Source organism: Borostomias antarcticus, assembly GCF_949987555.1.
Source record: "Borostomias antarcticus genome assembly, chromosome: 22".
Taxonomy (NCBI): domain Eukaryota; kingdom Metazoa; phylum Chordata; class Actinopteri; order Stomiiformes; family Stomiidae; genus Borostomias; species Borostomias antarcticus.
The window spans coordinates 10459270-10474269 of NC_140255.1; the positions used below are offsets into that span (position 1 = coordinate 10459270).

The following is a 15000-nucleotide window of genomic DNA, read 5'->3' on the forward strand; positions in this document are numbered from 1 at the left end:
CACTGAAAAAGCGAGTTTTTCATAATAGGGGACTTTAATATTTCAGGGCTATAAGTATGTGTTTATTGCATTCTGATATTGGGCTTTAGTTTGCAGACAAACCCTGATATAAATAAGGTTGTCGTGTTCACCTTGTGTTTGGGGTATTGATTGAAACCTTTATTTATACTCAGGTGAGCTCTGAGGTGAGGCCACCTCATTTGCAGAGCTGCTGAGTGTACAAAAAAATAGAACAACAAAACAACAAAACAATGTACAGTGCACTTAGTTAAAAACAGTTACAACATGTATCATAAAGAAATGAAATCAGGCATTTAAATTCCTTTAGGGAAGGAAGAACTTCAAGCTTTAACTTGGACTGAATGTCATTCCAGGATTTTGGGGCTGCATAAGTAAATGCTGTCCTGCCAAGTCCTGTACTAGTCCATGGAACTTTAAGTGTGATCCAGTCACTAGAACGTGTTTGATGGGCTGGAGCATTCCTGTCCAACAGGGCAGCTATATACGGTGGCTGTTTGCCGGTCAACGCCCTGAAAATGAACATGTATGAGTCTTCGTCAGGCTGCTGATAAATCCACATGACACAATACATTCTTATTTCTGTCAGACAGACAGAGAGACAGGGGAGGCCACTCACTGGATACAATTGGGATTGTCTGATTTCATGTGCTGTCACTCGGTTGGCCTGTAACATCATTCAATCTGACTCTTGATTATTTTTTGTTTTTCTTCTGCGCTAACCTCGTGAGACCATCCTGATCTTGTGAGCTCACATTATTTCACTCCGTGTGAAACAAACCATCTGGCGCTCTCAGGTTACTTCTGCGCAGGGGCACAGATAAACAAAAAAGGAGGATAGATTTCATATCCACCCAAAATACTAGGCTTATGCATGAAATGAAAAACTAAAACGTAAGATATTTCCCTATAATTGTAGTTTATTTTAGTTAGTTTTGTACACACAATAAAGTTTAAGTCAATTATCGTTTTTTTGTAAAGCCTACAGTAGTTTTGATTAGTTTAGTTTTTATCTATCTATCTATCTATCTATCTATCTATCTATATATATATATCTATCTATCTATCTATCTATCTATCTATCTATCTATCTACCTATCTATCTATCTATCTATCTATCTATCTATCTATCGCACCACATACATACACACAATGCTGAGCGCAGAATAATTCTCATGGATAGAAAGTGAGGGGGGTAGAGAAATAAACAGAATGAATGAATGAAGTAAGATAATTAAGAATACTGAGACTGCTGATGAGGAGAGCAGAACAGGACAGGAGAGGAGAAGAGAGGAGAGGTGAGAACGGTAATTCAGAGGGAGAGGGAGAAAGAGGAGGTGAGTAGGCGCAAGAGAGAGATTTAGAGATAGACAGAGGGAGGGAGAGAGAGATGGCCTGAGAGAGACAGACAGACAGACAGACAGACAGACAGACAGACAGACAGACAGACAGACAGACAGACAGACAGACAGACAGACAGACAGACAGACAGACAGACAGAGAGGGAAGTCCAGTTTGAGTGTCAGAAGCAGGTGAAGCGGAGGTGGCTGGAGTGTGTCTGTGTGCGTTTGCGTGTGGGGGTTGGGGGTGTAGTTGGGTGGGTTGGGGGGTAGTTGGGGTCATCTGAAGTGATGCAGGAGGCTTCAATAGCGAACTTTATTTTTATCTCTTTAACGAGCTGCCTGTAAGCCTAGACTGTTAGCCCTAGCATTAGTCCCTGTAAGCCTAGACTGTTAACCCTAGCGTTAGTCCCTGTAAGCCTAGACTGTTAACCCTAGTCCCTGGGCCACTACCAGTTACAGCCCAGTCAACGCAAACCCCACACCACTAGCTCTAACCCCACACCACTAGCTCTAACCCCATACCCCTCGCTCTAACCCCATACCACTAGCTCTAACCCCATACCCCTCATTCTAGCCCCACACCACTAGCTCTAACCCCACACCACTAGCTCTAACCCCATACCACTAGCTCTAACCCCATACCCCTCATTCTAGCCCCACACCACTAGCTCTAACCCCACACCACTAGCTCTAACCCCACACCACTAGCTCTAACCCCACACCACTAGCTCTAACCCCATACCCCTCACTCTAGCCCCATACTACTAGCCCCAGTCCATGTTCCTCTACCCAGCCCAAGACCTATCCCTATCCCTTCCAAGTTGATCCCCTCGCTGTCTAACCAGACCCCTTCCCCTGGTCCTCTTTCAAACACAATAACCTACTGTATGCATTATATCAGATGAATAATAACTGTTCTTAGTCATGTTATCTCACCATACCGAGTCTTTCTCAGTGGGGTGTAATGAGAAGAGCCTTGTAAATAGCAATAGATGAAACCATGCTTTGTTCTGCATGAAGTTGCCGTATGTCACATTGTTGAATTCTATTTGTCACTTGGTGAGGTACAATCCAAACTACTAATCCATGTCCATGCTTACTGCCCGAACAAAGGCAATATTCCGAGGGTGAAACCCAGCAGGGGACCTCAGGACTCTGGTTCTACCAGTGAGATAATTTGAGAGTAGTCTCTCCAACACTCTCCAAAACTACCGCCAGTCAACACGGTACCACTGTTGCACCAGCTCAGCTCATACCTTAGTCCTGTATAAGGACTTTGCTTCATGGCAGGCTATTTTCCCCCATGTGTGTGTATGTGTGTGTATGTGTGTGTGTGTGTGTGTGCGCGTGTGCACATGTGTGTATATAGTTGTGTGTATGTATGTGTGCGTATATGTGAGTGTATATGTGTGTGTAACATACACTTGTGCGTGTATGCATGTACTGTATGTGTGTGTGTGTGTGTGTGTGTGTGTGTGTGTGTGTGTGTGTGTGTGTGCATGTGCTTGAGAGTAGGTGTGTGAGGAGGGGTATCTTGTATAACCCTTGCGCTGCCCCCCCCCCCCCCCCCCCAGATAACCCCAGGCACCAAGGCAGCGGGCGGCAGTCTGACCCAGGGTGACATCATCTCGGCCATCGACGGGGTCAGCACCGATGGCCTGACCCATTTGGAGGCCCAGAACAAGATCAAGATGGCCACCAACAAACTGGCACTCACCATGCTGAAGTAAACATGCAGTGGCTACAACAGTGGCTATCTGGCACTCACCTATACTCTACAACACATCTACAGTATATAAAACAAAAAACATTACACTCTACACACAACATGCTAAGAATATATATTCTTGCTATTCCCACTTAAGATCGAGACGTGGCGCCCTTCTCAGTACAGCTCCAAGAATGGATTCCCCTTTGCCCATCATCCCCCACCAGAAGGTAAACACACACACACACACACACACACACACACTCACATACTTGATGCAGAAACACACACGCATACACACACACACACACACACACACACACGCGTGCGCACACATACACATGCATACACACACACACGTGCGCACACACACACGCACAAATACACACACATACACACACACACACACACACACACACACACACGCTTTTGTGCCTGAATGTGTAGGATAGTCTGCGTTCTCTGTTTTGAATGTGTGTGAAATGTTGTGGATGATCATAAACAAATTTCCCCATAAAGATGAGAACCAAGCTCAAGCAGTAGAGCCTTAAGTTGTGTTCCGATGTCCTCTGGTGTCTGGATTTGGCACTACAGCAATAGGAAGGATGGTTACATATTGTAGACCTAGCTCTATGAGTTTGCTATTGGCTTGTGAAACCTAGCCAGCTACAATTGACCACAAACCACCTACGGCCTGGGACAGACATGTTCCACCCCAGCAGTCCAGAGACGGGTCCGTGAAAACGGTGACCTCTGCGACTCTTTGCCTACTGGAACGCCGTGCGCTATCACACTCCGGTCCCTCCACTAGCTGAGGTCCACTTCCAACGACCTGGGAAGCCGCACAAGGCGCCGTCTGTGTCTCACAGGACCACCTTTGGGTGCGTCTCATGCGCAACATACCCAGTGATAGCAACACATGAGCTGCTGCCATGAGGCCCAGAAGGCGCATGACCAATAGGACAGAGACCTACAGAGATGGACAGAAAGCGCTGATCTTTTCCCGCATTTCCCTCCTTGGAACCGACAGAGACGCTCTCATGGCCCCCGCGTGTCCAGATTGATACCCAAGTAAACAATCTGACGGGCCGGTCACAGAGCGCTCTTTTTTCTCAAGTGACTGCAAACCCCGGTCGGTGAGATGTCACCACCATGGCAGTGTGCGCCAAAACCAGAAGAGGCAACGGAGCCAGAACCAGCAGGCTGTCCAGTTACGTAAGGATCCTGATGCCCTACCGGCGCAGCGCCACACAAATGGAGAAGGTCCTGGGAGCGCGCGCATATCCAAACGGGAGTCTGGTATATTCAGATATGCCACTCCCTGGAAGGCAAAATGCAAACTAGGTACTGTACATCTGATGCCGAGCAGTTATCGGCATATGGAGCATCTTTCAGGTCTATGCTGGTGCAAAAATCGCCGGGAAGAAACACAAGAGATGTGCAGGCGAAGCCCGGTTATAGCTACATGTAGGCTACAGTGTTGCACCGGTTGGGCACAAGTGCATGTAGGCCTATGGGTATTTTCTTCAGTCAGTTGTGGCTGGCTAGGTTTCACAAGCCAATAGGAGCTAGCCCTGTGGGCGGAGCTCCATGAAATAGAATTCCAGCACTAGTTCAGGGTCAACATAACTTGGAGACAAGAGGACACTCTTCCTCTCTGCTTCTATCTATTCTTCATCATTCTCTTTCATCCTCTCATATATCTCTCTATCTGTCTGACTCTCCTCGTCTTCCCGTTAAGGAGGGCATGGGGAATGTTGTCGAGGAAGAGGAAATGGAGGAGCCAGTGAGATTTGGGATCCGATTGGCTAAGAAACCCTCCAAAAAGAACCTCTTCCCCCCAAAAGAGCCTGAGTCCCTCACCACCCATCCTACCCCCTCCCCAACACCAGAGAAACCCCCCCTCACCCCTGAGCCCTCTGCAATATCTCCCCCAAGCCTGAGGGGGCAGTATAACTCTCCCATTGGTCTGTACTCTGCGGGAACTCTCAGAGAGATGGCCTTGCTTCAAGGCAAGATAGGAGAGGGGGCGGCGGCCAGCGGACTGTCGTTCTTAAGGTTGGTGACTACAGGGAACGCCTTAAAAACAACATGACCAAGCAAAGCCCAGAGGGGGAGGGAATAACTCTGGGTGCCCAGCAACCACTTCCCTCACCACCACCACCACCACCACCACCAGCAGCAGATTACTAAGCAACCGACTTGAACAAAGCCTACAGGGCCTCTCATATTCCTTCTGCTTCACATTCTGATGCGGATTGTGACATGCAGCCTTCCCTTACCCTCCACTGGCTAACTGTAGGACGCACTGTGGGGGGTTAGCATTGGCATGCACCATCTCCCCTGTCATACCTACCCCTGTGTGTGTATACTGTATGTGTGCCGTGTGTGTGTGTGTGTGTGTGTGTGTTGACGTTAAGAGGACAGTGATTAAGAATACTCAGAACAGTCGCCATTATCCCAGAACACATGCCACTCTCCCCTGCACACTCCCTCTATTCTGGGAGCGAACATGGAAACAGACCTGGCCCGTATCCAGGTAACACTGCATCTAGGGGTCACACTGTACCCGTATCCATGACGATAAGTGTCCTATCTGGCTACATGCACTCAGTGGCCAGTTTATGAGGTAAACCTATCTACCCTCTTTTGCCTCCAGGACAGCCTAAATTCTTTGTGGCATGGATTCAACAAGGTGCCCTTCTGCACACCAATGCTGTAAACAGCTGTTATTTGAGCACGCGTGACCTTTCTGTTATCTTAAACGAGTCTGGCTGTTCTCCTCTGACCTCTCAAGAAGTTTTCCCACAGAACTGCCGCTCACTGGATGTTTTTGGTTTATCGCACTGTGCCCTGTAAACTCTAGAGACTGTAGTGCCTGAAAAGTCCAGGAGGACAGCTGTTTCTGGAATGCTAGAACCACCACGTCTGGCTCCAATCATCACACCACGGTGTGTCACATCACGCGTCCATTTCATATGTTTGGTTGAACAACAACTAAACCTTCTCTTCACCATGTCTACATCTGATTTATATATTGAGTGGCAGCCACGTGATTGGCTGTTTGGGGAAGCAGGCTATTTGCGTCAACGAGCAGGTGTACGTAATAAAGTGGTGACTGAGTGTGTACTCAGAGGAGTTGTATGGCTGTAGTTGTTCTAGATGGATATTATGGGATGTACAGTTCCTGTGGGTGGGGCCTCTCTTTACATGGAAGGTCTCTAAGTAGAGGTTCTCTGGTGGAGCACATCTGATTGTGATTTCATTACGTTTCATGGAGGCAGGTTCCATAGGGTGAAGGTTCCATGAGTGGTAGTTCTAGATGTTGCTGTCTCTAGCGATGAGGTTCCATTGGTATTGGTTCCATTGCTAGAGGTTCTGCAGGGTTGAAGTTCTCTACATGCTGGTTCTACTGTACATGCTGGGGTGGTAGTTCTCATTGGTGCATGCTATGGTGTAGGTGTTGATGGATGATGTCCATCCTTTCCTGTAGTCTGGCTTGGTCAAAAGAGTTAACCCATCAATCAGTTCCATTGTAGAGCCATGGACAAGGAGGGATTAACCAGCTGCCACACGGTAAGCGTGTCAGTGAACGTGCCGGTAAGCATGGCGGGACACTTAACGGCAGTGTCCCTGGTCTGATTTGGGGTGACTGTCATTCCATGAGCTCATACACATGACCAGCTGTCCCATCCATCTGTGGAATGTTCCTCTCTGGTTACAGCCCACCTCTCTGCACAAGAGCAGCCACGTGCACTCCAGAGTTACCTTCAAGTATAGGACTTTGTCAGTTTGTCATCTCTATAAGGAGAATGTATATTCAGTAGTGGGTGATTAGTCTGTTGTACAGTGTGTGTGTGTGTGTGTGTGTGTGTGTGTGTGTGTGTGTGTGTGCGCGTGTGTGTGCGCGTGTGTGTGTGTGTGTGTACTGTACAGTATGTGTCTATGTGTGTACATGGTGTGTGTCTGCCCACAGTATGTGTTTAGCATGTGTTTGTGTGGGTGTGAATGTGTCTGTCTATGTGAGTGTATTATAGGTGTGTGTGTGCGTGTGTGTGTGTGTGTGTGTGTGTGTGCGTGTGTGTGTGTGTGTCCCGGTAGCCTGTGTCCACACTACCCTCGTCATGTGACTCAGGAGCTCCTGCTCCTGTCAGTCAGTACAGGCTCAGCCCCAGAGAATGCTGGGAAATATTGGGGTGATGAGACACAGCTGCTATTCTAACCTGCAGCGTTGCTCTCTCACGCAGCACAGAGCAACCTCAATGGTGCACGATAACAGTTTTCCCTGTACCTTCTCTCTGTCTCTATTTCTGTCTCTCTCTATCTCTCTCACTCCATCTCCATCTCTCTCTCTCTCTCTCTCTCTCTCTCTCTCTTTCTCTCTCTCAGGTCATTGCAAACACGGCTGCAAAGTCAGTACCACCTGAGTGTGCACAATATGCATGAACTGTGTGTGTGCATAAGCGTGTTTGTGTGTGTGTGTGTGTGTGTGTGTGTTTGTGTGTGTGTGTGTGTGTTTGTGTGCGTGCGTGTGTGCACACGTGTGTGTGCGCGTTATTGTGTGTGTGTGCCTTTCCTGTGAGTGTGTTATCATAGAGAAGGAATGGTATCGTGCCCAGCGAGCCTGTGGGGCACTGATCCATTCCGGCTCGTCTCTGGTTCTGAAGAGGGGAGGTTTTGTGCCGGTGTGTGAGAACCTGAGCCCCAGCGAGGGTGCTGTGCTCACATTCTGCTGATGTATGCAATGTGGAGCTTCAGGTGATAGTACTCTGCGTATGTCATTTCCATCTATAAATAAAGTTTACTAATAAAGTGTGTGACTGAGGATCAGATGCATCATTGCACTGCATCTAATGTCATTTGAACCTGCATCAAGTGAGTATGTACTGTGTATGCATGGGCAGTATGACTTAAAGCCTGTATGAAAACAGTAAATGTGTAGTAACTAGTCCATACACATGCTGTGGGTATGTTAATAATAATCATAACTACCTGGGGCAGTGCTGTGTGTGTTTGTGTCTCTTACATCCTCTCTAGTGTCTGCAGTTTGCCCATGCATGATCAAGAGATTTATTGGTGATATTTGGTTGCATAGTTGGTTTTATGGGTTGTCTGAATACCAGCATTTTTAAATCAGTACAGTAAATACAGTCCAATGAATGTGTAGTTCTAAAATATGACAGGACTAGTAGTACCATGGTGTTGTGTAGTGCTTTACTTCAGTGTGTGCTCATTCAGGAAGAAAGGTGGGTGGCATTAGAGAGCTGCTAATCTGCTCTCTGCTAACTTTACTGCACCTGAACCCTGACACCCTCTCTAATCTTCCCCTTCAATACTCTTCTCTTTTATCGCTTTCTCTTCTGTATATCTACTTCTCTTTCAATCTCTGACCATCTCACCCCAACCCCTGACCCCTCACCCCTAATCCCAGTGTGGAGTATGTGCCCAGCTTCAATGCCATCGCGCTGAAGGACTCTGCCCTGTCCACCCACAAGCCCATCGAGGTGAGGGGTCCAGGGGGCAAGGCCACCATCGTGCACGCCCAGTATAACACACCAATCAGCATGTACTCTCAGGATGCCATCATGGACGCCATCGCAGGACAATCACAGGCCAAGGGACACGAGGGGTGAGTACACAGACACTAACCTGCACTGCCCTCCTCCCCCTCCCCCTCACACACTCTCACCTGTCGGACCACACATGTCCTGACCAGCTTAGCCCAATCTTGTCCAAATTTACAGCCCACTCATGAATTTGAGCATGGGCCCACAATTTCCTACTGTATGTGAGGGTCTTCAGGATAAAAAACATATTTAAAAAATGTGGTGGCAGGTTTCAATTCTGTGTTTTTCTCATGGTATTAAAAGTCTACTGTAGGTGTTTGGGTCTAATTTCACCAGGCGGGCTTCACCTTGTCGTCTGTGTCAATCCCTTCTCACCTTCACCTCCTTCCCTGTCACTCCTCCCTCCGGTCACTCCATCAACAATCAACCAACCACACCTGTGTCATCACCCTTCCCTCCCCATACCCACTTCCTGGTTGATCATGTGACCCCAGAGAGGATGCTGGGTCCTCCCTGGCGTAAGTACAGCCCACGTCAGACTCACATCCACCTCATCTACAGCTCAGATGTATCTTCATCAACTGTCTGCTTCATTCAGTTTGTTCCAAACTAACAATGATCTGTATGATATGGGAATCATATAGAATACAGTGGAACATTCTGATGGCAGGTTTCATTTCCATGTGTCTTTGTCGGTCTCTGGCATATTTTTTGTCTTTGCAACAGGTACATGTTAACCAGTTTTATCATTCAGTGATCAACATTTCATACTTGTGATGGTGCCAGTGCATAACAGCTAGTCATCAGTGAGTGCCTGTACTCTCTGTGTAGTCATGTGATCTATCTAGGAGGCTTGGTGGAGGTCAGACGGGGAATTTTGTGGCATTATGGGAGTTTTGTGTGGGGATGGGACCTCTCAACCTCCCAGCACCAGGACCAGGCTCTCATTGGTCAACACCAACACCTCCAGGGGTTTGATTGGTTCTCCTGACATAGGAATGTTCTGAGTAACCTATCACAAGCAAAACCCACATGTTAAATCCACATTCTTTAACATTAGTTGCCAAGCGCTACAGCTGGGGAACAACATGATGCTATGCAAGTTCACTAAGTTGTCTGTTCCATTTCAGATTCCAGTTCTAATTCGAGAAAACAAATGGCACTCGCTAGGCAGGTAGTTAGGTTGACAGGCGGGTGGTACCTCGAAATGACTGGACAAAGTGGTGCAGCTGTGATTTGTGTGTCCATCCAACTGTGTGTGTGTGTGTGTGTGTGTGTGTGTGTGTGTGTGTGTGTCTGTCTGTCTGTCTGTTCGTAGTATGAGATTTAGACCAATCAGGAGTAGTCAATACCATTGCACACCAGCAGAGGGCAGTAGAGATTGTCCATGAACCTGCACTGCACACCACCTGGGTGTGATTTTTTACTAAACAAACATATAATCGATATAACCCATAGTTAAACCTTTCGGGGGGAAAAAACAACCATAGGCTTTGCTTGTTGAACCGCAGAAGTTGCAGATGCTAATTCCAACTCCTTTTTTCCTTTTAACAAATGCACAGCACATTCACTCCCTCACTCAACACACACACACAATCTCTCTCTCTCTCTCTCTCTCTCTCTCTCTCTCTCACACACACACGCACATCCACACACACACACTCTCTCTCTCTCTTACACACACACACACACACACACACACACACACACACACACACACACACACACAGTGTTATTAAGTGTAAATATCTTCCTGTGCCAGTGGCTCCCTGCCCATCAAGGACCCAGTGGTGGACATCGCATCTCCAGTGTACCAGGCAGTGATCAGGCCTGACGAGCAGAACATGGAGATGAGCGAGTGGGCCCGCCGCGCCGCCAACCTGCAGTCCAAGAGCTTCAGGATGCTGGCCCACATCACTGGCACAGAATACAGTCAGTACCCATCCTGTCTGAATCCTGTCTGATCCGCAGCTCTGGATCAATTTCTTCTGTATGATTCATGAATGGTTTTCTCTCTTTCTCTCTGTCCTCCCTCTTCCCTTTTCCTCATGTTCCTCTCTCTCTCTCTCTCTCTGTCCTCCCTCTTCCCTTTTCCTCATGTTCCTCTCTCTCTCTCTCTCTGTCCTCCCTCTTCCCTTTTCCTCATGTTCCTCTCTCTCTCTCTCTCTCTCTCCTCCCTCTTCCCTTTTCCTCATGTTCCTCTCTCTCTCTCTCTCTCTCTCTCTCCTCCCTCTTCCCTTTTCCTCATGTTCCTCTCTCTCTCTCTCTCTCTCTCTCTCTCTCTCTCCCTCCTCCCTCTTCCCTTTCCTCATGTTCCTCCCTCTCTCTCTCTCTCTCTCTCTGTCCTCCCTCTTCCCTTTTCCTCATGTTCCTCTCTCTCTCTCTCTCTCCTCCCTCTTCCCTTTTCCTCATGTTCCTCTCTTTCTCTCTCTCTCTCCTCCCTCTTCCCTTTTCCTCATGTTCCTCTCTCTCTCTCTCTCTCTCTCTCTCTCCTCTCTCTTCCCTTTTCCTCATGTTCCTCTCTCTCTCTCTCTCTCCTCCCTCTTCCCTTTTCCTCATGTTCCTCTCTCTCTCTCTCTCTCTCTCTCCTCCCTCTTCCCTTTTCCTCATGTTCCTCTCTCTCTCTCTCTCTCTCTCTCTCTCTCCCCCCATTCAGTGCAAGACCCAGATGAGGAGGCCCTGCAGAGGTCGAGGTAGGTCGGAAAAAAAAAAGGAAAATTGAGGGATAAGGGGAGATATAGAAAATACAGGACACGGGAAATCATGACATTTCTGTGCTTCATTTCTATACATCAGGGATAAGTTTGAGTCGGAGGTGAAGGGACCTCGCTTCGCCAAGCTGAAGAACTGGCACCTTGGACTGTCTGCACAAATCCTCAACATTGGGCAGTAGAAAGGACAGGAGAGAAGAGAGGAGGAAGTGGAATGTGAGTTAGCGTGGTAGACTAGTCTAGTAGTATGTGAGATTCTAATCGTATTGAGTGAGAGTGCAGATTATTTCACTGTTTAAATGCTCTTTATCTGTTTCGTTCCAATGTATGTTTATTTTCTGCTCAGAATTTACCTCTGCTTTTAACGTTAGTCTGTTTTTCTTTTGGTTCTGTCTCTCTTAAATTGAAGGGAATTGTACAAAAAGTATTCAAGAGATATTGTAAAGTTAATTGTGTACCTTCCATGACTAACAATACACACATAAGCACACACAAATACAAATGCACGCTTTATGAAAAGAGGTACCCTAGGCACTCTAAGTAAAACACACACACACGCACACACACACACACACACGCAGGCACACACACACACACACACACACACACACACACACACACACACACACTTTAAGACAAACACATACACACACATACAAAGAAAATGTGCTGTTAACAATGTGAATAAATTTTTCTTTTAACCAAATAAAGTCTGAATCTTGAATATTCACATACACAGTATTGGGTACACAATCAAGGTCTAGGGACAGAGAGGTAGTGGAGAGATGAGTGTCTGGGAGAGAAAATGAGGACACTGATGGGTTAACAGAGGGTAAGGAATGATGTTGCATTTATAAATTGGCTCCAAAATTCCTGAGTCTCCATTTTATGTCAAAATCAATGCTATTAATGCTGTGTCACAGTGCACTGTTTGTAACTGCCACTAGAGGACAGTATAGCCCCACAGAGTAGGACCAACTATGACAAAAGCAGGGGCTTATTTGTCTTTCTAAGCAGGAGAATATCACTCACGCACGCATGCACACACGCACACGCACACAAACACACTGTATATCCATCTCATAACTATCTCCTATTTCCTAAATTAGGCACAGTGTGTTTTTTTATATTGTCATGTGATTCCCCAGCCTGATGCCTGATACCGACCACTAGCTCTTCCCCACTCCGCACGTGAAAGGACTGGTTTGGGGTAAAGCAATATGGAGCTTTGGTCGTATAACCTGACACCTCTCCAAGTCGCTGACTGGGCATGTCTGTATGCTTTGGGGGATCTCCTTCAGAGTGGCAGGAGTGAGTCAGCATTAACACACATCTCACAACACAGAAAATGGCTGCCGGTTAGTCTGTGCCCCTGTCTTTGGGTAAGACTGTGTGGGGTGATGCCAGTCACCAGTCAGAGGGCTAAACAACAACACTGAATAATGACATCAGACACCACATCCAATAAACCCACTGTAGCACATGATGAATACAATTCCTTTCCCATCCAGTCTTGCTGTCCTATTTCTTAAAACAATTCTATAGGTTTATCTACAGGAATGAAATGCATGTATGTGTGTATGTGTATGAACAGTATAATCATGTCAAGTGTATGTGAAATCTGAGCAAAAGCAAGTTGAATATCATATAGGCAATGAGCCAGCCTGTACTGTTGCTCTGTGAGTGGGAGAGTGTGAGGGAGAGCGAGAGTGGGAGAGAGAGAGAGAGAGAGAGACGGGGTGGGGGGGGGGGGGGGGGGGGGGGGGGGGCTGCAGCACGACTTATAAATATGCTGCAGCATCCAGCAGGTTCTGACTCTCTCTGACTCTTGTTCTCTCCATCACGCACGCCTGCCGTCTCTCCGCTCCCTCCATCCCTCCCTCTCTCGCTCTCTCTCTCGTCTCAGTCCGTGTTCTGTAGCCCTGCCGTGCAGTTCTCTCAGTCTCTGCAGCACTATCGGAGGAGGAGCCACTGACACACACACACACACTCTCTCTCTCTCTCTCTCTCGCAGACGTCGTCTCTCGCACGGTCTCTCACGCTCTCCGTAAGCACTGTCAGCCAGCAGGCCCATTTGGAGCAGGGGAGCCCAGTAGTCTTCTAGCCCAGGATGGATGTACTGATGAAAGGGTTCTCCATGGCCAAGGAGGGGGTGGTGGCCGCTGCAGAGAAGACCAAGGCTGGGGTGGAGGAGGCCGCAGCCAAAACCAAGGAGGGGGTACTGTATGTTGGTACGTACCGCTCTGTGTGCACTGTATTAGTGCGTGCACATACTACTGTACATAATGGGATTACATCCAGTTGCAGCCATGTCAAGTCAAAGTGTGTGTGTGCGTGTCTGTATTTTGTGTGTATGTGTGTGTGTGTGTGTGTGTGTCCCAGTCTGGGACTGTGATGAGAAGTGAGAGGGGGGGAGGGCGAGGGTTGCCAAGGAGGACTGGCAGAATACTGCAGAACTGGTGCAGGAGGAGAGAGAGAGAGAGAGAGACGTAGAGAGAGGGGGATGGGGTGTGGTGTGGCAGAGGGAGAGACGCAGAGCATCAGGAGACAAAGACGGCAAGGCGCGGAGAGAGAGAAACAGGACAGAACGACCAAAATATGCCAAGCGTACCCTTGACCAAGAGAGGTGAAATGAAGAAGGATGAAAGGGACGATGAGCGGAGTGAGAGAAAATTGGAGCAGTACAGTGAAGAGAGGGAGAAGAGAGGGAGAGAGGGATGACATTGAGGAATGCAGCAGTTTGTAAGAGCTTTAGAGGACACAAGAATCTGGTCTCCTGTCTCACTGAGATACATGTATCTCCATGGGGTCTCGTCGAGTGTGCGAGGGTCCAGTGCAGGGGGGACAGAGCAAGGGGATTAGAGCGGCGTGTAAGAGAGTGCGTCACATCTCAAGGTTACCCTGCGCGCTGGCGGGGGAGGGGGGGGGGGGGGGTGGCAGGACTCTGCAGTCCACTGCTGTTCCACAGGCTCAGACCTCTCTCTCTCTCTCTCTCTGACATCTGCCGCTAGCTCTGCTGATCTGGCAAAATACAGACAGACTCAGACGCCGAGGAAAACGGAACAGTGTGTGTGATAATAAAACTATAGCTGCGATACATGTACTGTAGGTACGTGAGTGAGTGGCAGGGAGGGGGGCAGTGGGAGCAAGGATCAGCTGAGTACTGCAGCAATCTGCTCTCCCCGCCCTCCCAATGTGTGTGTGTGTGTGTGTGTGTGTGTGTGTGTGTGTGTGTGTGTGTGTGTGTGTGTGTGTGTGTGGAGAGAGTGAGTGTTGTTGCAGCAGGATTTGCTGGCCAGCATGTGATCACGCTTGATGACTAACCACCTTCCTCCCTCACATTATACTGCATAAACCACAGAGAATGATGGAGGGATGCTATGACTGAAGAGTGGAGGGATGGAGGGATGGAGGAATGGAGGAAGGGAGGGAGGGAGGACAGGCAATGATAACCAGAGTTAAAATGGATGAAAAGAAAAAGAAAGATGATCAGAGGGAGAGATGGAGAGAACGCTGTGGAGGAGAAAGACAGAACATGGTGGGCAGAGGGAGGTATTATGTCATAGAGATGGCTGCTACCAGCCCTGTGGCTCAGGCGTGAACAGATGGAGAGAGAGAGAGAGAGAGAGAGAGAGAGAGAGAGAGAGATACAA

The 15000-nt window shown here is 48.0% G+C and overlaps 2 protein-coding genes across 2 annotated transcripts in view; both read left to right on the forward strand.

The window, feature by feature from the left end:
• The window catches only part of ldb3b (LIM domain binding 3b), a gene marked incomplete at both ends in the record, with an annotated part of 13980 nt that extends 2451 nt beyond the window's left edge, over window positions 1-11529 (forward strand). The window contains 7 exons of the mRNA XM_084456707.1: window positions 2936-3087; window positions 3227-3299; window positions 7459-7481; window positions 8501-8698; window positions 10399-10568; window positions 11293-11329; window positions 11433-11529. Of these exons, the coding sequence (XP_084312833.1) occupies window positions 2936-3087; window positions 3227-3299; window positions 7459-7481; window positions 8501-8698; window positions 10399-10568; window positions 11293-11329; window positions 11433-11529 (750 nt within the window). The remainder of the gene's footprint in view (window positions 1-2935; window positions 3088-3226; window positions 3300-7458; window positions 7482-8500; window positions 8699-10398; window positions 10569-11292; window positions 11330-11432) is intronic.
• A 1928-nt stretch (window positions 11530-13457) lies between these two features.
• sncgb (synuclein, gamma b (breast cancer-specific protein 1)) overlaps window positions 13458-15000 on the forward strand; it is a gene marked incomplete at both ends in the record, with an annotated part of 8096 nt that continues 6553 nt past the window's right edge. Inside the window, one exon of the mRNA XM_084456055.1 lies at window positions 13458-13578. Within this exon, the coding sequence (XP_084312181.1) occupies window positions 13458-13578 (121 nt within the window). The remainder of the gene's footprint in view (window positions 13579-15000) is intronic.